The 21,824-nt window shown below is 38.1% G+C and overlaps 1 protein-coding gene across 1 annotated transcript in view; it reads right to left on the bottom strand.

The window, feature by feature from the left end:
• The window catches only part of col14a1a (collagen, type XIV, alpha 1a), a 98,435-nt gene that overhangs the window by 35,123 nt on the left and 41,488 nt on the right, over positions 1 to 21,824 (bottom strand). The window contains exons 16-26 of the mRNA XM_072460095.1: positions 20,876 to 21,015; positions 19,840 to 19,972; positions 18,748 to 18,890; positions 16,167 to 16,296; positions 15,532 to 15,654; positions 14,025 to 14,174; positions 11,680 to 11,796; positions 10,299 to 10,445; positions 9,050 to 9,124; positions 6,219 to 6,358; positions 3,022 to 3,145 (exon numbers count right to left, since the gene is read on the bottom strand). Coding sequence (XP_072316196.1) covers positions 3,022 to 3,145; positions 6,219 to 6,358; positions 9,050 to 9,124; positions 10,299 to 10,445; positions 11,680 to 11,796; positions 14,025 to 14,174; positions 15,532 to 15,654; positions 16,167 to 16,296; positions 18,748 to 18,890; positions 19,840 to 19,972; positions 20,876 to 21,015 — 1,422 coding nt within the window. The remainder of the gene's footprint in view (positions 1 to 3,021; positions 3,146 to 6,218; positions 6,359 to 9,049; positions 9,125 to 10,298; positions 10,446 to 11,679; positions 11,797 to 14,024; positions 14,175 to 15,531; positions 15,655 to 16,166; positions 16,297 to 18,747; positions 18,891 to 19,839; positions 19,973 to 20,875; positions 21,016 to 21,824) is intronic.

Below are 21,824 nucleotides of genomic sequence, written 5' to 3'. Positions count from 1 at the left end.
ACGCCCAGAAAACAGTGGAGATGGTCGTGAACTTCAGGTAAGTCACAGCCCCCCCTCATCTCATCATCTCAGACTCCCCCATCTCCACTGTGGACTCCCTCCGCTTTCTTGGCACCACCATCACCCGGGACCTCAAGTGGGAGCCCACCATCAGCTCCCTCACCGGGAAGACCCAGATGTACTTCCTGCGGCAGCTGAGGAAAGCCAATCTGCCAGCGCAGATGATGGTGCAGTTCTACACGGCCATCATTGACTCCATCCTCACCTCCTCCATCACCGTGTGGTACGCTGGAGCCACAGCCAGGGACAAACAGAGACTACAGCGCATTGTGCGCTCTGCTGAGAAGGTGACCGGCCGCGAACTCCCATCTCTGCAGGACCTGTCCGTTTCCAGGGCTCTGGGACGATCAGGTTGGATCACAGCCGACCCTTCTCACCCTGCACACGGACTAGTTGAGCCACTCCCCTCTGGCAGGAGGCCACTCCCCTCAGGCAGGAGGCCACTCCCCTCAGGCAGGAGGCCACTCCCCTCAGGCAGGAGGCTACGGTCCATCCGGACCAGTGCCTCCCGTCATAAGAACACTTTCTTTCCCTCTGCCGTTGGATTCATGAACACTGCCTAAGCACCTTGCACTCGTTGCACTGTTCACTTCTATTGCACTACATAACTTTATATTTTATTTTATTATGTACATATCATGCCGTTTTTATATAAAGTGTTCAAGGTTTGTTGTTTGTGTTGAACCAAACCACCAGGACAAGTTCCTATGTTTGTGAATTTTTGTTCATCGATAAATGGCAATAAACCCTTTTCTGATTCTGATTCTGATTCTGAATTAAAACTCCTTAACATATCTGTGTCATTGTTGCCATTGTTATCACACTAGATATACAGAATATTCAGATGCCGCATGTAAACAGGGCCATGAGTATCGTGGTTTCTCTGAGCGCATGTAAACACCATATCAAGAATACTGTCGGGTTATTTGTGTGCATGTAAACTCACTTATTGATGGGCACTTGCTCTACACACAAAATCAGAAAACATTACAAATAAATGGTAAGTCTATTCTTCCAAAAGTTCATGTTCTTATTATTATTATTATTACAGTGTATTTATATATAGCTTTCCACCTTCAAAGCACTCAATGCACTTTATCAGGCATTGTGGCTGTGTGAGCCTTGCCCAAGGACGCAACAACATTTCCTCTAGCGCCCCACTGTGGCCCTTGGTGTTCCAGCGGTCTCCCAGCCAAGTGCTAACCAGGCCCAACTTGTTTAGCGTCTGAGAGCTGATGAGATCGCACACAGGCAAGCAGGTATGTTCTAAAACTAAAACATGTTTTTTTTTTATGGTAGCTGGGCTAGACTGTTGAAGCATAATATTATGAATAAATCAAAAAGTTAAAGAAATATATAATGCAGTGAAGCAGACAGGGGCTGTTAGAAATACTTGAAATACTGGTTTAAAGTTATGTGAGAAAATGTGCTCAATGTGTCGACTTGACCTAAAGGGTTTTGGAGCCTGCTGTGGGATATCACATAATAGGTAGCCATTTCCGATAAAAAACATAAAAAGGCATTAAAACTGTGGGGTGTCTGTCAGTTTTTGCACAGACAGAGTTGCCAGAGGACAAAGGCGAGAGGAGAGTGGCAGCGGCTGTGTTTCAGTGAACAGCTTTGAGTGTTTAGGCAGCGAGAGGCCCTGATGGGGTTTACAGAGTCTGCTTTACCAGTGAAAGAAGAGCTGTGGGGGGCTACGACATGGCAAGGGAGCAAAGCAAAGGGGTGCAATTTAAGCAGCAACACTCGTACAACTTACAAAAATAGGCCAATGCAACTAATCAACCTTTACTTAAATCCAGTACAGCCAACTTTGAACATACAATAATATGTAAAATTCTATTAGGAATGAAAGATTAATCACAGCTGATTAATGATACATAACAAAACAAAAGTGAAATCCTTCATTTTCTTTCATTCTAATGTTCCAGAAGTATGTGACCGGCTTCATGAAATCAAACTCATTGAATGCTAAAATAAAGTTATTGTGATATTCACAGCCATGAATGATTAATATGTTTTTCTTTGTGAGAGATTATTAATCCATGTGTATTGAATGTGTTTATATTGTGTTCATGTGTGTGTATGTATACACACACATGAACACACACACACACACATATATATATATATATATATATATATACATATGTGTGTATAAATATATATAATACATATATAATACAATACTGAAAGAGAAACATATATTGCAAGCTATGAAACTGTTTGTGTCATCTTTCTCTTTGTTGCTATAGACATTTCCTTGTGTCACAGTGTAGACCAAACAAATACACCCAACTGTCATATTAAATGTCAACTGTTGTCATTAAAAAGCAAGGGCTCACCCAGATTTAGAGGCAGTGTGTGTAAAAGCTGTGAAAAGAAAAGGAGAAGATGAAAGAGTGCTGTGAGCCATGAGAGCTCTCAAACAAAAGAAACGTGTGTGATTATGAAGCCAGCATGAAACTGATGAATGTGGATACTGACTTAAACAGGCGACTATCAAGGGAACGGTGATAAAAGGTGATACTGCCTTCAGCTAGCAAGCATCATAACTATATTATTAAAGAAACAACACCAATTAAAAAGAGATGTAACCATATAGCAATATCAAAAGTCACATAAATAAAGACTGCATAAATATCCTTTTTCTTTATTCTTTTTTGACGTATTAATAACAAATGCCACTCCTAAAAATGGTCTTGTCAATGTGTTTTAGGCTGTGTAGTACAGATGATATTATTTATTATTATAAAACAATGATTATTTTGTATAGTTGACTAGTTAGTCTATTAATTGTTTATCAGACATAAAAGGTAATGCAATTACTTTCATATTTTGTATTTTTAATATGTCCTTTACGTCCAGTTTCAGGTGCAAGAAATTCTCTGAAAGTACCAGAACATTAGCAGGTATCTTACGATTAGCCATAGTAATAACTTATCATTAGGCTCTGACCTGTTTTGGTGTTTCCTCCCTTGTATCTAATTTTCTGAATGGCTTCCAGCAGTGCTTCCTTGTTGCTATGGGAACTCAGCTGGAACTCGGTCCGAGCGTCGTCGCTAAACTGAGCAATGGCCACCTGCAGGGACACACACAGACAGGGATTATGTATTGTTCTTCCAATTGTCTTTAAATTAGGCTAAGCTTCAAACTACTAACTGAACTTTATCAGGCGGAAAAGTTAACTAAGATATTGACAAAAACAAAAAATATTCAGCTCAATGATGATTAAGCAAATAATATTTAGGCAAACCATCAGAAGAGTATCATTGGTTTAGGTCCAGGGTGTCACTTATTGAAGCACATACAAAGCGGAGTGAATCAGTCAGTAAAGAATGTTTAGAAGAGGGTTGATTTCACTCATTTATGTGTCGTTTATTTAGTTATTTGGTATGGTTCAAGTCCAATGCCAGACTGTGGAACATTCTGGGCAAAACGTTAAGCAGGTGGCAGACCCTTCACCTGAAAAGTTTAACACATGTGCCTCTTTCCCTGTAGGTTTAGAAACCAACTAAAAATCAACAAAGAGCTAAAATGGCAGATTTTTGGTTTAGACATATCATTTTCCATCTGCAAAACAACCATTTTCATATAATTCAGCAGCCTGTGACACAGAACAATCATTAACAATAAACAGCGTTGTATTGCGTGAATCCAGAAGCCTTTTGGTCAGGCGTGTAACTATCATTGCCTCCAGACTGCTAATGGTGCTGTTTTTGGCTCAGTCTTAGCTTCTGTTCTCGCCAACTCTCCCTTTATTCTATGGCCAATTCTCTCACATTACACTCCATGTTTTCCTTTGGTTTTTGCCTATTGCCAGAAAACGATGGGGCACAGAGCGGGCAACCAATCACATCACAGAAACATTACCGTACCCAAAAGTACAGAACGAGTGAATCAGCTGGACAACACAGACTGAGTGGCCTAAAGGTAGAGAGGAATTAAAGTAGTTCAGTACTTAAAATTACACTGGAGTTATAACCGGACAATGCCACTGATGAACTACTATTATTACTGTTAGACAACAAAGAGCCAGACTCAACTGTTAGCAAATGCTGTGAAAGGTTGAGTTTTCTGGGGCTTAATTCTACCTTAATTCTAATTTGTTTGTTTAGTCCGGCCAATCTGAGAATAGCAATCTCAATCAATCCAATCTCGGCATATCTTTTATAGCCTTTTAATGGTACAGCTTTGTAAAATTCATACTTTATTTCTTTTAGGGAGACAAATTACCATCTGTTTTTAAATAAATACATTTTTAGCCAAATTACAGAAATAATGATCAATGGCCCTTCAAATAAATAAATAAATAGATGGATAAATATATAAATACATAATAATAAAGCACAGACATGCACTTTCAAGAATAATTGTCTTCCAGCTATACAATGTTATTATTGCATAAGTCATGTCCTAGCAATGTAGCCTGACCTAAATGTAGTACTGGGTGAAGTTGGCGTCCAGTTAAAAATAACTTGTCCAGAAAGTTAAGTGACAAAGGGTTTAAAGTTCTTTAAAGTTTTTAGATAAAAGGCTTTTCCAGCTGATTTCTCAAGAGGCAGCCTAACAAAAGTAAAATCCACTCCACAGCATCATTCTGAAAACAAGCAATGCCAATGGAGAGACCGCCTTTCTGAAACAATTAATAAGCCCAACACAAACACGTGAAAGTTCCCTGAAAAAGTGCTGAAATGTTTCGTAGAAGAGATGCATAATTAATGAGGTTTGCTCTAAAATATAGTCAAACGCTATTGGCAGCCAGTACTAAAGACCAACATACTTCTAATTGATGCACAGTACAAATATTAAATACAACGGCGATCTGTCAAAATGGAGGGATTGACTGTTTTCTTCACCCACTCTAATAATTTTGTTACTTAGCCTCCAGCATGCTCTCATTAAGTAATAGGCAGATTTAACATTTAACAGTGAAGTGTGACCTCTTGGAAAGAAGCAGATAGAAAAAAACATCTCTGACAGTGTTTCTCAAACTGTGGTACACTGCGTGGGCCTTGGCACAAATGTATCCATGTTTTTGCCCTCTTTTGGATTAATCTTTATTTAAAACTACTGTATCCCTGGTTTAGTCTCATTTTAGAGCTGATGTTTACCCCTACTTTAGTCCTGATATAGTCAAAGTTTGAATCTAGTTGTACTTGGAAAGCGCAATATTATCTAATCAATGCAGATTTCTATTTAACTACATACAAACGCACCGCTGTTTGAAGCTACATGTGCCACTGTTTTGGGGAAATAAATAAAAACGAAGCGCACAGTAAGTACAGAGCTGTTAGCATATATGGGAGGTAGGTGAAAAGCACCAACGTCTCAAATGCGAGACAATAAAGATTATTCAATCATATCATCACTAATTATTCAAGCATATTATTGTACCTGATGAATGATGAAAGGTCAATACAATGATATGCTTGAATAATCCAAATTATAATACAACATGGTTAAAAGCATCACAAATCGCGATCAATTAGAAATCCTGACCTAGGCTCAGAGGAAATGGCAATGCACTCTCTTTCTGCCATATTGCCAAGCCCAAAGTAATACATATGCCAAATCCATATGTGAATAACTGCACCGTATTAAACAGAATATTTGCTGTCGAGACCCTTGAAGAGAACAGCCAAAATGAAAAACGAAATGATCCCTGTCCACAAATTGCTAAACAAGCTTACAAAGTAACCACAAAAGACACATGTTCACCAGCAGCCCCCCTAATATGAATGTTATAATAATATCACATTTCTTTAGTTTGTGATTTTTATGGGTTTAGTGTGGCTGTTGTTGGCAGGTTCCCAATCATCTGCTTTGTGACGCACTTTCCATATGCATAATTCACAGGATTGTGCTGTAACGAAGAGGACAAATTACAAAGAATGAGGAGGAATTTAAACTCTTGACCATATTTTACATAATTTATAGCTTCGTTGAGAAGTCTATATTGTATTTTTCACTGGACACAGACGTTAAGTCGAGACACAGGAACCACTAGAAGGCCTAAATGTGAAAAACAGCACCCAGAAGGCAACATAATTCAGACCATACCTCATCATTACTGTATTACCTTTGAGGTGAAGTATTTGAAGCTGAGGTGGGACGGAATATTTTAGGTATGGTAAGGTAAATCCAGGACTTACTTGGGTGCCATCAGGTCCAATCAGATCAAGTGAACCCATGGTGCTGTGGAGGAAATGCGTGATCTTCTGGAAATTGTCGTCTCCAATGGACCAGGAGCCATCCACCAGGAACACCAGGTCCGCTTTTGCTTCCTTGCACACTGCATGTGAAACAGATTTTAATAAGCAAGGCACATTCATTTGTAGCACACTATTTGTAGACAAAGTAATTGAAAGTGCTTTACAGGTCGAAGGCTGTGTTAAAATTATTGGGTTAAACTGACATTTCAAAATTCCAATACAGAAAAACAACAATAAAACATATACAGCAACAATACAACTTTTTTTTTTTTCACATAGTAACACAACATTTGTTTTGGCCCAGTACATATATTGTAAATCAGTAGCATGCTGTGACTTTTATGGATGGGAAAGCAGACCTGTTATATTTAGTAGATAAGATAAAAGTGAAAAAAAAATAATGGAAGGATGGGTTTTGAACCCAGGTCTCCCACATGAAGCAAACACATATATCCAACTGAACTAAATTCTCATACCTTCTCACAGTGCTAAATGAATTACAAAAGGCTACTTCATTACACAAATTAGGGTTCTATGTTGTTAAAATGACTGCCTGTATTTCTAACTAACATCTAATCATTGGAAACATGAACAGAGCCTTAGCTACAAACACAGACTTGTCACTAAAAGATATTTTTTTATGTCAGTTTGTTGAAACTTGGCGCTGCTGTTGCTTCGCTTCCCCTCTGCACATGTGCAGTTTGGGCAAAACCTGCAAACATCCTTGATTCCCACATAAGCATGCTAGTTGTTGTTAGCTTTACAATAATGGTAAAACTCGCTTGCTCACACTATAAGTTGGATGAAACACTTCTCATCCAGATGAATATTTAGGATGCTCCGAAGGCATTAGGTAGAAATGTGGACTGCAGCAAAGAAAATTAACTAGTTCTGTTTTTCCACATTGTTAAGACAATATATAATACAATTCAGGTACAATACAGCTGAACTTTTTTTTAAATATCAAATTATCTTATTCTGATTCTATTTATTTATTTGACACAAAGATGTGAAATGTACGGTGGTCGTTTGTACAGAAAATGATTGTGCATAACCAATTGTGGCCTTTCTAAATGTATAGATTGCAATTGAAATTAAATTGCAATTAATTTTGCAGCTCAAAACTATATGTCATGCTAATATGATCAAATTAAATGATCTCAGATTAAACTGATATTAGCGGTCTAAAATTTTGTCTAGATTATTTTATTTGGCTTTTTCTGTTCTAAATCAATCCACAGCTGTACATAGTAGAAAAAGCTTCAGTTGTAGTCATCTGGACTCAGTTTGAAAAAATAGACGTTTCGACTCTCATCCAAGAGTCATTGTCAATAACAGAATTTAGGTCGAGAACTCCGATATTAATACTGTTCTGTGGTAAGACCCACCCATTGGGAGGAGCCCTTACCACAGAACAGTATTAATATCGGAGTTCTCGATCTAAATTCTTTTATTGACAATGACTCTTGGATGAGAGTCGAAACGTCTATTTTTTCAAACTGAGTCCAGATGACTACAACTGAAGCTTTTTCTACTATGGAACACGCCTGGACGAATGAGGGATTACACCGACATATTTCCACAGCTGTACAGTTGTTTAAGGTCAGATAGAACACATTATTAACACATTTGTTTTTTTAACTGGATGACACAGGAAAATAACATCCAACATCTTCCTCTGGTCTCACACCTCATTGTAAAGCAGTCTGTTTTCTCTCTCTTCGTCTCACCTATTGTCAACAAGTGGAATAACACACTTTGTTATGGTGTGATTTGTGGCGTTATATTTTCAGGGGGTATTGTGCAAGTCTTTTTCTCATCCTGGTGGTTTTGTCTTAACTAAAGGTTGCTTGTCATAATGGAGAGATACCTTTGTTTCAAAAAGGTCAGAGTGAGACAGAAACACTCGCAGTCAGCCGCACAGGGAGTCATGAGGTCAAGCCTTTACCTGAGCGCTCCAGACAAGAACAAATGAGGACAATGATCCCAATTCAGGGGTGGCAAATCAACCTCGAGCTTGTCAGGTCATTTAAAACACTCCTCAACTCTGATCTTATTTCTTCAAGGGACCCCAGGCATATAATAAGATATGGGAGATAAAGTTAGATGGTGTTAGAAGGCGCTGTAGAAGAAGGGTTAAGCAGATGATTTGCAGTGGTAACTTCAAGAGTCGAAAGGAGAAACTCAAGTGGTAGAGATTAAGTAGAGATGTCAATATTATGAGGTACAATATAATCATAAGAACTACAACATAACAATCGTGCAAAATCAAGTATTTTTTATTCAATCCATAGTCCAAAAAGTAACTTAAATGTAAACAACTTTTTTATCTGTGTTTTTTTCCCCACATTGACCCTTTTACAATTTCATAAAGCTAATCTCAAACTTGAGGAATAGTAACATGTAGATTAAAGGAAGTAAATAAAATTAAAAATGTCACTGTTGTTTAGTCTTGTTCTTATCATTGTTTAATTAATTGTGAGAATAGCATTTGATATTGTGACATCCTTAGTATAAAGGCATTTTTTGAAATACATATTCCATTTGATCATAAGATTTAAAACAATCAGTTTCTTGCACTCTTTGATTTCTGTATTTTATTGTGGAAAAATCTTACTGCGACCAAATTGTCTTTTATTATTTCACCTGTTTCTTCTTCTAGTTTCAACTCATCAGTCTATTTGGACGTAAATTTAAAAAATGCACTTACATGTACTTACAATTATAGTTATTTTAGTCAAGTGTTATTAAGTAAGTCTTTGTTTTCTCACCTTCTTTGGCAGGTGGGATGGTGGGCGGCGGCTCAGTGACAGGAGGTTCAGTTGGAGCTTGAGTCGGGGCAGGCGCTGAACAAAAACAAAGTCATCAATCACAGAGACAGTTGCAAGTGGCATCATCTGCGGTTTATCTGCTGACCACACAGGCTTAACCCTGGTTGATAAAGTGCAGAGAAAGCGAGACACTCATAACTTTCTTATGAGGGGAAACTTTCCCAATACAATTTCCAAACCGCAATGTGAGGTTTGGAAAACGTTTGAAATAATACATTGTTCTGTTTGATTTTTACTTTGACTCATTTTGTAATATGAAGAGTAAAGTATTTTTTTGTATCATCAATATCTACACCTAGAAGAATAGATGTGTGTCTATGTGTGCGAACAAAGACATTTCTCTCAATTTACTGCCCTGGTTGTCTGTAACCCAGCGAAGACTTGATTCCCCCTGGAGCCGTGCAGTTCACCGCAGCTCATCAAGCAGCAAATGAACTGAAACAGTAACCCCTCTATCTTCTCCAAAAGACTGAGACACTTTGAAATTGGACTATTGTTTAAAAAAAAAAAAAAGGATGCAGCGGAACAAAGAATATGGGAGATAAATGCTTAATGTAATGCTGGTATTGCAGAATAAGAAATGTGATATTTTTCTAAATGAATAAGAGATATATAGTTGTTTTAATGTTTCAAGTGCTGCAATTGCTATTGTACACTGACACTTATTTGATATGAAACTGAAAACTGAAAGCTTCTAAATTGTAATATTTAAAGATTAAGTGTATTATTGATAAAAACCCTGAAATATATATATATATATATATATATATATATATATATATATATATATATATATATATATATATTAATTTTTTGTGTGTGGACATTTTGATTTAATGATGTTGCTGTCGTTTTTGTATGTGAAAATCTGTATAGTCCAGAAGACGATAACGGTTATGAAACTACAACTACAATTATTTATCTATATTTATTTGCCGACAAGTCACATTTAGTTCACTCCTTGTCACAGCTCTAAATGTTGCAATGTTAAAATTTGTGCCATACAAACATTTTAGAATTGATTCTGAATTGATTTAATTTATCTTTCATTTTTCTTACTACACTACAAGTTTGTATAGATTTGAAAATAAATGAAATAGAGTCTAATAAAATATATACATGCATCAATACATAAAAGATATGATGGTGCTAGAAATCCAGCACCATTTGTACAAAGAGCGTAACTTACATGTCATGTCTGTGATGGAGACAGCGAGTCCCTCCAACTCCTGCATCCGAGTGAGAACGCTGATCTGGTATTGGCTGCTGGGAGTGAGGTCATAGAAACACTGCCGCGACGCCCCACCCCCCAAGCTCACCTCCTGCCTCTGTCCGTCTACGAAAATCAAACAAGTGCATGGAAGTATAATCTTGTAGAAGTAACTTGTAACATAATCTTATTTCAAGTTTGAAAGACTTAACCAACATGATATGATAATGGTGACTGACACCCATTTATTTTCTATTCTCATCTTTGCCAGTAAAATATTATCATTACTATTCTTTATTTCAATTGTGTTTTATTTAGTTTAACATGAATTACCACCACAATCGAAAAGGTATCGTATAAATATCCGGCAAATATCCTTTCACAATTCAGTTTTCCTGTCCACTATACTTAAAGGTGGAATGGACGATTTTTTTTCAGCAAATTTTGTATCATATTTCCTCGTGGCGTGGATAAATCATTTGTCCTGCCACGTATCAATCATAAAACGCACCTATCGCTCACCTGCAGCCGCGTGTGGCTCGTCCCCACGTTTCCGCGTGCCTAAGCGCATGGATCTATCATAATATAGTTCCCTCAGTGTACGGGGCAAAATGAAGACGGAGAAAGACAGTTCGAGCTGACGCAGAAGTGGACAGAAATCTACGGGAGACGAGCGATGCGATGCGCTCCGTTGCGCTAATAAACAAACGTGTGTGTTGTATCAGTCCGCACGGGGGAGTGCGCATGCGCACTTCCGCCTGCGTTCTCAAATCGCCGAAAAATCGTCCATACCGCCTTTAATACTACATGACTACTCAATTTTCCTGGGAGCCAGAGTTTGCAAAACATTTGACACAGTTTAGGGTGAGACATCATATCCCCAACACTAGATCTGTTACAGTTACAGCTTCGCGGTCGTCATCCCAATTTAAAGTGCTCGTTTAGTGCGCACTTTTGCACGGGCTTCGCCCGTTTACAACGGTAATGTTCCATTTTCCTACTATTAATTAGTATGCACGGGGCGTGCGTGAGTGAAGGAGTGCGTTAGTGAGTGTTTGGAAGTGGGCGAGCGCTTCGCGCTCGATTTCGTGCGCACTACGTGCGCACTTTCGCAGCCGTGCTTCGCACGGCCTTACGAGATTAATAGGCCTCTCGCCAGCTTGTGGCGCTCGGGCCTAATGACAAACTAAAACTCAGTGTACTAAACTTTTGAAAAGGGATGACAGGATGAAGGGATGTGACTTCAAATGTCAAGGACAGTATTTAATGACCAGCTGTTTAACTCCACATAAAGAGTTTCAAAGACATAAAAGAATAACATTAAATCAAAGACAATCAGACTTTCACAGTGAATACTTACTGAGAGTGGACTGTATGGAGGCTCGGTATGACGAGGCGTGTAACAGCGGCTGCCATTGCACACACATACTGTCCGGGCGCACCTGGTAAGTCGACAAACCCGTCACTCCAAGGGGCACTGGAGAAAGTCAGAAAATATTTAACTTTTGATGAGGGAACGACTTCATTTGCTTGAGCAATCTTCATCATTAACAATTCATGCGCCGGTGTTAGCTTTACACACGCTGCGGTAAACTCCAAAATCAATCGTGAGGAATTGAAATAACATGGACTCTGCCGGCAAACCTCTGATGACCCATTCTTGTCTCGCTCGCTCTGCTCTTGTTAACAAAATCTGCTGATGGTAAAGAATAAAGTTGCTTGGCTTGAGTGTGCATTGTCCCAGACCATATGGCAGGTAAATTCTATTTTAAATACTGAATAATTCATAGCGGGACTATCATATCGCTGTAAATTGAATCATCTACCTCTTACAAGTTGAGATAAACACATCTTGTATGCAGAGCACAGCATTACCCACATGTACTTCGTTCAATATATTCAATTATTGATCTATAAAAGCCATATATTTGTATCTGAAGCTGTTTCCTTGCAGTTTAATTGACATGCATCCAAGCACAACTCATCACGAAGGGAACAGCATAATCTCAGATGAGATTAAATAAAAGAGGATCGTTATCTACACATGATATAACCCAGGAAGCGCCTCTGCCTTCATTAATCCCAAACTCTCAGCAACACTACTCTGTATTCTGTGTGGTTTTCAATAGCTAATAATTGGTCCTTATGTTAGATTATTTGGTTACTCGATAATCATGATTATTCAGTCACAATATAATCGTGAGAACTAAAACAATAGTATTAGGGACACTTTAGAAGCAAATGCAATAAATCAAAAAGGTAAACATAAATGTGTTTTTTGCTGATGTTGATGTTCACATTAAAGAATTTTTTTTTCGTTATATTGATTGAGAAAGATCAATTGATTTTATTGAACATTATTGTTTGCTGCACATCAGTTCAGGTATTCACCGTTTGAGGTCTCAGGGCATTTTTATCTTACAATCCCATCGAATCAACACAGAAACAGGAAAAGGGGCAACAACAACTTTGCTCCTGTGGAACAAAACACAAAGATTTATTAAATTAAATTATTTTATGCCTTTTAATTATTTTTAAAGCACTGATCAAGGACTACCCGCAGTGCCAATGCACTTGTATCTCATATTGAATGTTATATTTGTGTATCATGTGTTTGTTTGTTTGTTTGTTTGTTTGTTTGTTTTGTGTTTTAACAGGGACCCATGAGAAAGATAACTTTTCTTATTGGGTTTTCCCTGTATAAATAAATAAAATGAATGAATTGTATAAAGCCGGTCACATAGTGAACTGTTGATCTATTAGACCATGTGAATGAAAGTGAAGTAAGTAACTGTAAAATTGTGATGCCTTTTCTTAAAATAATCATAACTACCATTTCCACTTGCATCTCTGTTCATGGAAATGCTTTATTTGTCTCTAAAGTTTAAGAATAACATAACACAAATGTGCAAACAAGGATGACAAACTCGCCACAAAATATGTCTCTGTAATTAATATTATTAAGTTTGCTCTTTACGTTATTAAAAAAAAACATAACAACAAATTGATTTATTCTTATTTTCTAACTCACAAATCTTTTAAACTGGTGCAAAGATGACTGTGTATCTTTTTTATGGTTGATATGAATAATTCTGAAATGCACAAGCCATAAAAATGACACAATATTGGTTTTACTATGATGAGGGATTTATGTTATCATCAAATTTGTTCACTCAGTCAGAAAGTAAACTTCAGACATGAATGACAAAGCACTTTTCAACAAGTTTCAGACAGTTGGAGGTTAATAAATCGATTATGGGTTAGATTTATAAGTGTTTATTCTAGCTAAAAACATATTAACTCCCCTACATCCTTGCCTACATAGAGTATAAGACTTCAGGAGAAGAGGAAAGTTCTGCTTATTTGCGCTGATGCTGAATCTATATGCAAAATGAGATTGTGTTTTCTCACTGAAGGGAACCTATTAATATCCTTTGCTCTGTTTGCTAACGTTTCACTGGAAATTAGAGCATATGGCTTTCAGCAGGCTGTTAATTTACCTCTATCTCACTTCAACCCACTCTTTTGCAACATCTAAGTGCCAAACAACTTCACACTGATCTGAAAGTTAGGATTTTATTTCATCAATTTCCGTTGTATAATTAACTACCGTCTTAACAAACATTCAATCTCTGATCTTTCCATTTATTTCTGTACTCGCACAATCAAGCCCTAAACCCCCATAAATGATTAAACTAGACTTACGTGTCTTTGCATTAACAAGCAGAGGTTCGCTTTGTCCAGTGGGATAGGAGGCGGTCAACTGGACACTGTACTCGGTCCCGGGAAGGAGATTGAGAAGAAGGAGAGAATTTACATCCTCTCCAACGGTTGTCTCCAAGACTGACCCAGAAACTGAAAATGAAACATAAGATAAGATAATATAATCCTTAGTTGTCCACACATGGGGAAAACAATAAAGGATTCATTAAAATGTGAATAACATTTTCATTATGTTTATGTGAATGGACTTATAAAACCAAATGTTACGGTTTTATTCAAAGATTAAGAAAAGCTTAAAGCAGCACTATGGTCACTTATGACTCACTGAAAGATCCTCATTGTGGTTTAAAGGTACTTTTGTCGTATCTGGTGGAGGTACGCTACCTTCTTGTCTCCATGTGATTACATTGATTTTCACTGGAATGTTCCAGCATATGGTATTCAATGAATCACTTTTTTTTTAATCACAGGTGCTCTAAAAAAACTAAAGTTACATAGTGCACCCACAGACAAATACACATACACCCTGAGCCACTTTACAGATAAAGAATAAAGCAGTTTGGTTGCTCATAGTCAAAACATTGTTATAAAAATAACCACAAATGTGAAGGAGAAAACTTTAAAAGATACCAAGTGTTTCATCATTTATTTACTGGGATTTGGAACAAATAACATTTCCCCTCGAGTGTGTTTAAATTTAAATGTTATCCAGCAACTGTGTAACACTGGGTGAGAAAGTATTTCTAGTGCATTCTATAAAGTGAATCAATGTCAATAATCTTGCCTCCTTAAATATACTGAATTCAAATACTGAATCAAGAGAGGAAAGTGAAGTTGGATGTGAGTAACTTTATATGAAGTCTGCACAAAAGTGGAAAAACCAAAACAATAGCATATAAACACCAGCAATTCTCTTTGAAGGCAAAACTCATTAAAAAGCAAGTTAATTGGCCCCTGTTCTTCTTTGAAAAGTACATTTACAGCATCTATATTAAGAGAAATTAACAACATACATCGTTATCCCGTCGCAATACTGACCTAACCTAATACTGATGTGCAATTCTGTCGTATGTGCAATTGCTGTTGGAATTCATGTGCAATTCATGTGCAATTACTGTGAAATTCATGTGCAATTCATGTGCTGTCGTGACACATATTCATGTGCAATTACTGTCGGGATCACATGCAATGGTATTTATGTATTTATTTGTCTATGGGAGTTTTTATTTATTTATAGGAGATCTTCTACTGAAAGTGTTTTTCAGACTTCCTATAAGTGATCTGTTCTTCTGTATCTACCTCTGTATCTACCTGCGTTGCACCAATGAAATTTCCCCATGTGGGACAATAAAGGAATATCTTAACATACAGTCAACATCAAGAGAGGGCGCCGTTGGTAAAAAGCAGCAAACAGCATAAAACTTAAAACCCAGGCACTACTTTTATTATTATTTGTTTCACTTATTTAATCTTGTGAGTGTGTAGCTACCATAGATGGGTTGGTAGACGATCCTGTATCCCTCTGTCGGAGCCTGTGGAGGATCCCACGAGATCCTGAAGCGGCTGTACCATTCCTCTGAAGCGCGCAGGTTACTCGGGGACGAGAGAGGCACTGCACAAGACAAAAATAACTAATACATGTGTCTCGGGACCGAAGAGCCTCATTATCGCCCCAAAATAATTTATATGTGAATAATAATATCCCATTTGAGTCCTGTACGCTATTCCACTAAAATGTGTTACAATATCCATGTTAAAAATAGAGAGTACTATATTCAGACTATGATCAGTTGAAGCCGCGCAATTTAAAGTTTTTTTATTCTGAATGCATTGTGGAGAGTTAATTTAGGGAAGGAAATAACATAATACATTAATTAGAACAAAGATAAATAATTCAGTCAGCTGATTAATGAAAAAGGCATTATGAAAAGCCTTAATAAAGACAAATGCCACTTTAATTTACATTGTCCATTGGGAACACAGAGGAAAATACAATTACCCCAGTGCAATGTCACAAAATGCTTTCTGCTTCAAAGCCAGGCTCATCAACGTTAACTGGGATCGCGTACTATGTGAATAACAATCTCTGTGGATAGAAATTAAATGTGGGGTGTTGAAACTTACATGTTGTACCAAGAGAAGACACAGTGATGCCTTCTCCATTCCTGTACACCGGAGTAACTGACACTTTGTACTGTGTGTCTGCTAAGAGACCTTCTACCACAGTTGTTCTTTGCCCACCAGGAACCAACACCTAGACAACACACAAAAAAGGAAATGTAAGTATTTTACACTGTCAAGGAATTATTTCTACCACATCTTAAGATAGCCTTTATTTGTCCACACAATGGGGAAATTTCGGTGTTGCAACGCTGTAGATACAGATAAGTAGAAGAACAGATAACTTTAAAAAAACACTCTTAATAGAAAAACTCTTACAAACAAAAACACCTATAGACAGAACCTTATGCTCATGTCCCACCAGGAAGGTACAATATAAACGTCACCACAATTGTTGGTCACCGCCATGCTTCGGCTGGTCACCGCCATGCTTCGGCTGGTCACCGCCATGCTTCGGCTGGTCACCGCCATGCTTCGGCTGGTCACCGCCATGCTCAAAAGATTCCGCCAGGTATTAAGATAACCGTGTGAGCGGCGCAGGCGGCGCGAGTGAAAAGCACCACTGCGGATCGGGGATCTTAAAGTACTACGGTGCACAGTTGAGCGAGCGATTTTAAGATCACCGTCGTAGCGCCGTAGTACTTTTTAAGTACTTTTCGCGAGCGCCCGCACGGTTTGTCCCACCGCCATCCTTCAACCTCAGCCCAGCAAGAACACTGACTGACTTCCTGATGGATCGGAGGCTGCGTGGCATCAGACATGCGGACACAGGAGCTCCACAGGGCTGTGTACTTTCTCCTCTGCTCTTCTCCCTGTACACAAACTGCTGCACCTCCAGCCACGCCCCCGTAAAACTGATCAAGTTTGCGGACAACACCACCCTCATCGGGCTCATCTCGGATGGGGAGGAGTCTGCCTACAGGAGGGAGGTGGACCGGCTGGTGTCCTGGTGCAGCGGTAACAACCTGGAGCTCAACGTCCAGAAGACAGTGGAGATGATCATGGACTTCAGGAAAGTCACAGCCCTCCCCAACTTTTGTGTATATACTCAGAAGCATATTTTTATTTGATCAGCATATTTTGAATTTGATACATTTTATATATTTTGCTATTATTATTAGTCATTGTTTTATGTTTCACCTTACCTAAATCATTTTAGGTGATTTGATAATAGAAACAGTTCATGTTGTGATTTTGAGTCGATTACCATTCATTTTGTAGCACAAATAAAGTTCACGAATAGCTTAGTACTAAGATAAAGTAGCCTGCCTTGCATAAAACAGCCACTTAAAACTTTCTGGAAAAAAGTTGGGATAACCCCTATCTATGAGCCAACGGACAAGTTTAAGGCTTAAGTCCCATTCTGTTAAGTAATTGTTTCTTTTTCTGAACTCTCTGATGCTTCTGCACTTTCCTCTGCTGCCCCCCATCTCTGCTGCCAGTGAGGTAAATGGCTACTGAAAAGATAATAGGATGTCTTCTGGCTCGCCTTGGCCCTCCATCTTCTACAGCACGGACGGAAATTAAAAACAGGGGCAGAAGAAGAGCGGAGAAGATAGGAGGCCAATAAAGGTCTGGAGGAGAAGGCAGAGAAACTGACTGGGTGTGCGTTTGTGCATGACTTAGCAGGGTCACTACATGGCGTCGGCCTCAAGGACTCTTAGCATGGAGATAGATGGATTAGAGAGGGAGCTATGGAGAGAACCGGGGTTAAAAGTATAATGAGTTTTATGATTAGAGCAGATGACCCGCACTGATCATTCGAGTACCACCCGTCTAAAGCAGTGCTACAAGTGTCATTTAAAGTCCGAGCGTGTCCATACATCACAATATCATCAGTGTATATTGAGCTGCTGTTGAAGATATGGGAAAAACAACAACAAACCACAACTCCAACCGTGTATAACGATAAATCCAAGGCAGTTACTGGAGCTTTTCATAGGCTCATAAAGTCGGATGATTAGTCCATAAAAAAATGTAATAAAAATATTGTGTACGTCTTGAGAATTGGCACATACCGGTAATTAAAACGTGAAGCTAGTCCCAATGTCTCTAAATGAAACAGATACAAATTTCTATCCAAAATAACTGGAATTATATGTTCAAAACGCTGCAATAAATTGTGTTTTTAAAATATGTTTAGCATGCACTGCTTTAGCTGGTTAATAGATTAGGAATGTTCATATTGTCTTCTTTATTAGAAAAGTTTTGTTGTTTCTTCTATATCAGACAATAGGAAAGAGATGATTTAATTAATAATGAAATGTAAGTACACAATCTCTTACCTATTGTTTGTCACAGAAGAAAGAACAAAATTATACCTTTAACTGGATTAATAGGACTCAGAATGTTAACAATGCATCGGGTCAAAAGTGCGTACATATTGGAAATAACAAGCACAAAATGAGAGTTAACGACGATTTCTTCCGACTCACTACTGAAATTACTGCTCAAAATGCGTTCACCATTATAATCATCATCTGTTATTTTTCAATAAGTGTAAATTTGTGTAATTTGTGTAATTCGCAAAGTATCTTTCAGTGTCCAAAAATGCACATTTGTTGTGTTATTGTTTATTACTCACGGTTTCCTCTTGGTGATCCTCTCCGATGGCGGCGTACGACACTCTGAAGCTCTCCACCCGGGGGTCTTCAAGCTCCCACGATGCCTCCAAACTCTCGGTGGTCTCATCGCTCAAATACAGGTTTTGAACCGCCTGCCGGGCCACTGAAATATCACGTAGGTGATTTATCAATACCTATTTTGACACTCCCCTGCGTAATTTACTTGAACCAAGGATGAGCATCAAATGCCAGTGTAACTCAACTCAACTGTGGCGTTCTTTTCAATATTATTTTAGCATTATTTATTCATATGTCGAATCACATTTAATTTGATTTGCTATCTATATTTTGTCACTGTTGAAAAAGAATATTAGAAAACACACCTTGTAATGTCTGTCGAGGTAACGTTTCTAGTAATTGTCACCAACTGCACTGCTCTGCTATTTTAAGTTAATGTTTACAGTGGGCACAAGTGTTGTTTTAACGTTTCTAAGACAGTAAAATAAAGCTCTTAAACTTATGGAGACATGTTGCTTTTAAGATTTAGAGTGAGTGGAAAAACTACTCAAACTCAATTAGCTGTAGCATGCTCTTTAGGCTAAACACAGTCCAGATGCCCCGTGGTATAATCCAGCTAAAGCTACTTATGCTTTTTGACGCCAACATGTTGAAAGGTCTCTGAGAAAGTAGCATTTAATTTATCACTATTAAAACAAGATGTTTCATTGGCTGCTAATAACTGCTTTTGGCATTAGTTTATTTTGTTCTAATGAATAAACAATTGTTCATAGAAATATTATTTACAAGCAAGCAGTTGAGCCATAATTGGTAATCCAGTATGTAAACAGCAAAAGCACTTTCATGCATTGTTAAGGGTTAGAAAGCCTTAGAAAGCACACCTGCAGTTGTAGCAGAAATAGTTGTTGTCTTGGTCACTGAGGAAATAAGTATTTAACAATTAGATTGTATATATATTGAATATATTCCTCTTCAATGATAAAAGATACAAAGCAGTGCAAAGCAACTCATGCAGTAGCACAATTTAAACACTCGTTGAAATTGTGCTGTTAAAGTACATTCATTCAGAGTCACGTATGATGTGATTTTCTTACGCGTGTTTTCGATAAGAGAGACCGTGTCACTTTCCGACTCGTTGTTGAAAACAGCTGTCAACATCACCTCGTACTCTGTGGAAGGACTGAGCTTTGAGAGGAGGTACTTGTTGTCGCTGCCACTTAGGATCACCTACACAAAACCAACAGAAGGAAATCAGTAAATAACAGTGACATTGAGACAAAAAACAGTCAAGGTTAAATTTGAGTACGATTTCACTGTTAATCTAATGGTTTCTGTTTATCCTTGTTTTATGGCTGTGTATTTCTTTGGACCACATTCCAGCACCTGTGCAAAGGTGCACTAGTTAAATTAGTACGACCTAAAATTAGGTAAAAACATCAAAGTAATTTTTACAGCACACAGTTTCCCTGAAATGAGATTTAAACATGAATTTACTAAAAATTACATAATATGGATAGTTTCATGCAAATGTCGCTGTTCAAGTTTGCAAATCAAATTATTTCCTGGAGCAATTTAATGTGATGATCCAATCTTTCCATTTTCTATTCTCTCACTCTTTCTCTTCTTGCTCCCCCCACTCTCTCCCATCCTCTCTCTGTCTCTCCTTCCTCTCTCGCTCCCTCTCTCTCTCTCTCTCTCTCTCTCTCTCTCTCTCGCTCTCTCTCTCTCTCTCTCTCTCTCTGCAATTTTACGAGGTTGTCACGCAATCATAACATGGATTATTATGTACAAAGTATTATATCCAGCTATTTATTTTCTCACAGAGCTATTTAGGCAGTGATGGCAAGAGCAGTATTTATGTGCTGCTTTGACTACTATTCATTTCTGGGGAAAAATACATAATAAACGTTTTAACAACTACTCAACCCAGTTAAGACACAGTGGCTTGTGAGTCAAAGAACCCTTGAAATGTGACGTTTTTACTAAATAGAGAATGTAACTGTTCATTTTTAGTCTTGTCAACACACAAATCTACTGATCATTTATCCTGGACTAAATTTAGAAAAACGCCTAGAAAAGTTTTATTTCAAACCAGTTCTGACATCCATATTTTTTATGACCAACACAAACCTCTTTTGTGTCTCCCCCGATGAAGGGAGCCCAGGAGAGTCGGTAAAGGACGATGTCACTGGCTGAATGATCCCAGCTGACCTGGAAACTGTCCGCTGAAATATCACTGGAGCGGAGATTCAGGGGACCTGGAACTGGAGCTGGAAAACAGCAAATAGGAATAAATATGAAATAAATATATTGTCAGAAGCTATTTTCTACTATCATGCTACTAACCACATATACACTTTGTCTGCCTTGTATTTTTTAATTCAAGTAAATGCAAGTCAATCACCCACTAATGCAAACACCACCATCTTTGTGTCCTTGTGTCTACAGTGTTTGCATTTACACCGTCTCAGTTCCATGATTTAAAGTGCTCTGAGGCCCCAGTAAAAGCACTAAGTAGTGACTGAGATATTTTACAACGTATTCATTATGAGTGCAACATTTATTGGACGCCAGCAAACTTGATGGTCCTCATAGCATCTGACAACTTCAGGCATCAGTATGAAGTGCAGGGACAATGACGCTGACCAGTGCTTGAACTAAAGACAAAAAATGAGTAAATGCCCTTGAGAAGCAGCGGTTTAATAGCTCTCTGCCAGAAAACATTTCTTTGAGCTGAGTCAGCACTGAGTCCAAATGCCTGTTGCTGAAAGGGATATTTCCACAAATCAATAAGTGTTAGTGTGATGGAATATTCAGAGACAGTGAAATGACCTTTTAATGCGGCCGGGCGATTTGCTGAGGTGTAAACGAGGCAAATTCGCTGCTGTCGAAAAGTTTTTCTAACAAAGAGCTAACGGCTATGTTTCCTATTAGAACTAATGCAGCTTACTGAGAAAATGAAGGCGAAACTGCCCACAAAAGAGAGAGGCAAATTGAATAATGGTGAAGCGACAATGTTACTGACAAATTAGATTCACAGTAACAAATACAAGTGATTTATAATTGGCTCGGAGTGATC

Source organism: Eucyclogobius newberryi, unplaced genomic scaffold, assembly GCF_026437365.1.
Source record: "Eucyclogobius newberryi isolate DKJ021-1_F unplaced genomic scaffold, fEucNew1.0.hap1 SCAF_3, whole genome shotgun sequence".
NCBI lineage: Eukaryota > Metazoa > Chordata > Actinopteri > Gobiiformes > Gobiidae > Eucyclogobius > Eucyclogobius newberryi.
Note: the sequence above shows the minus strand (reverse complement) of the source record. Positions and strands in the feature narration are given on the sequence as shown.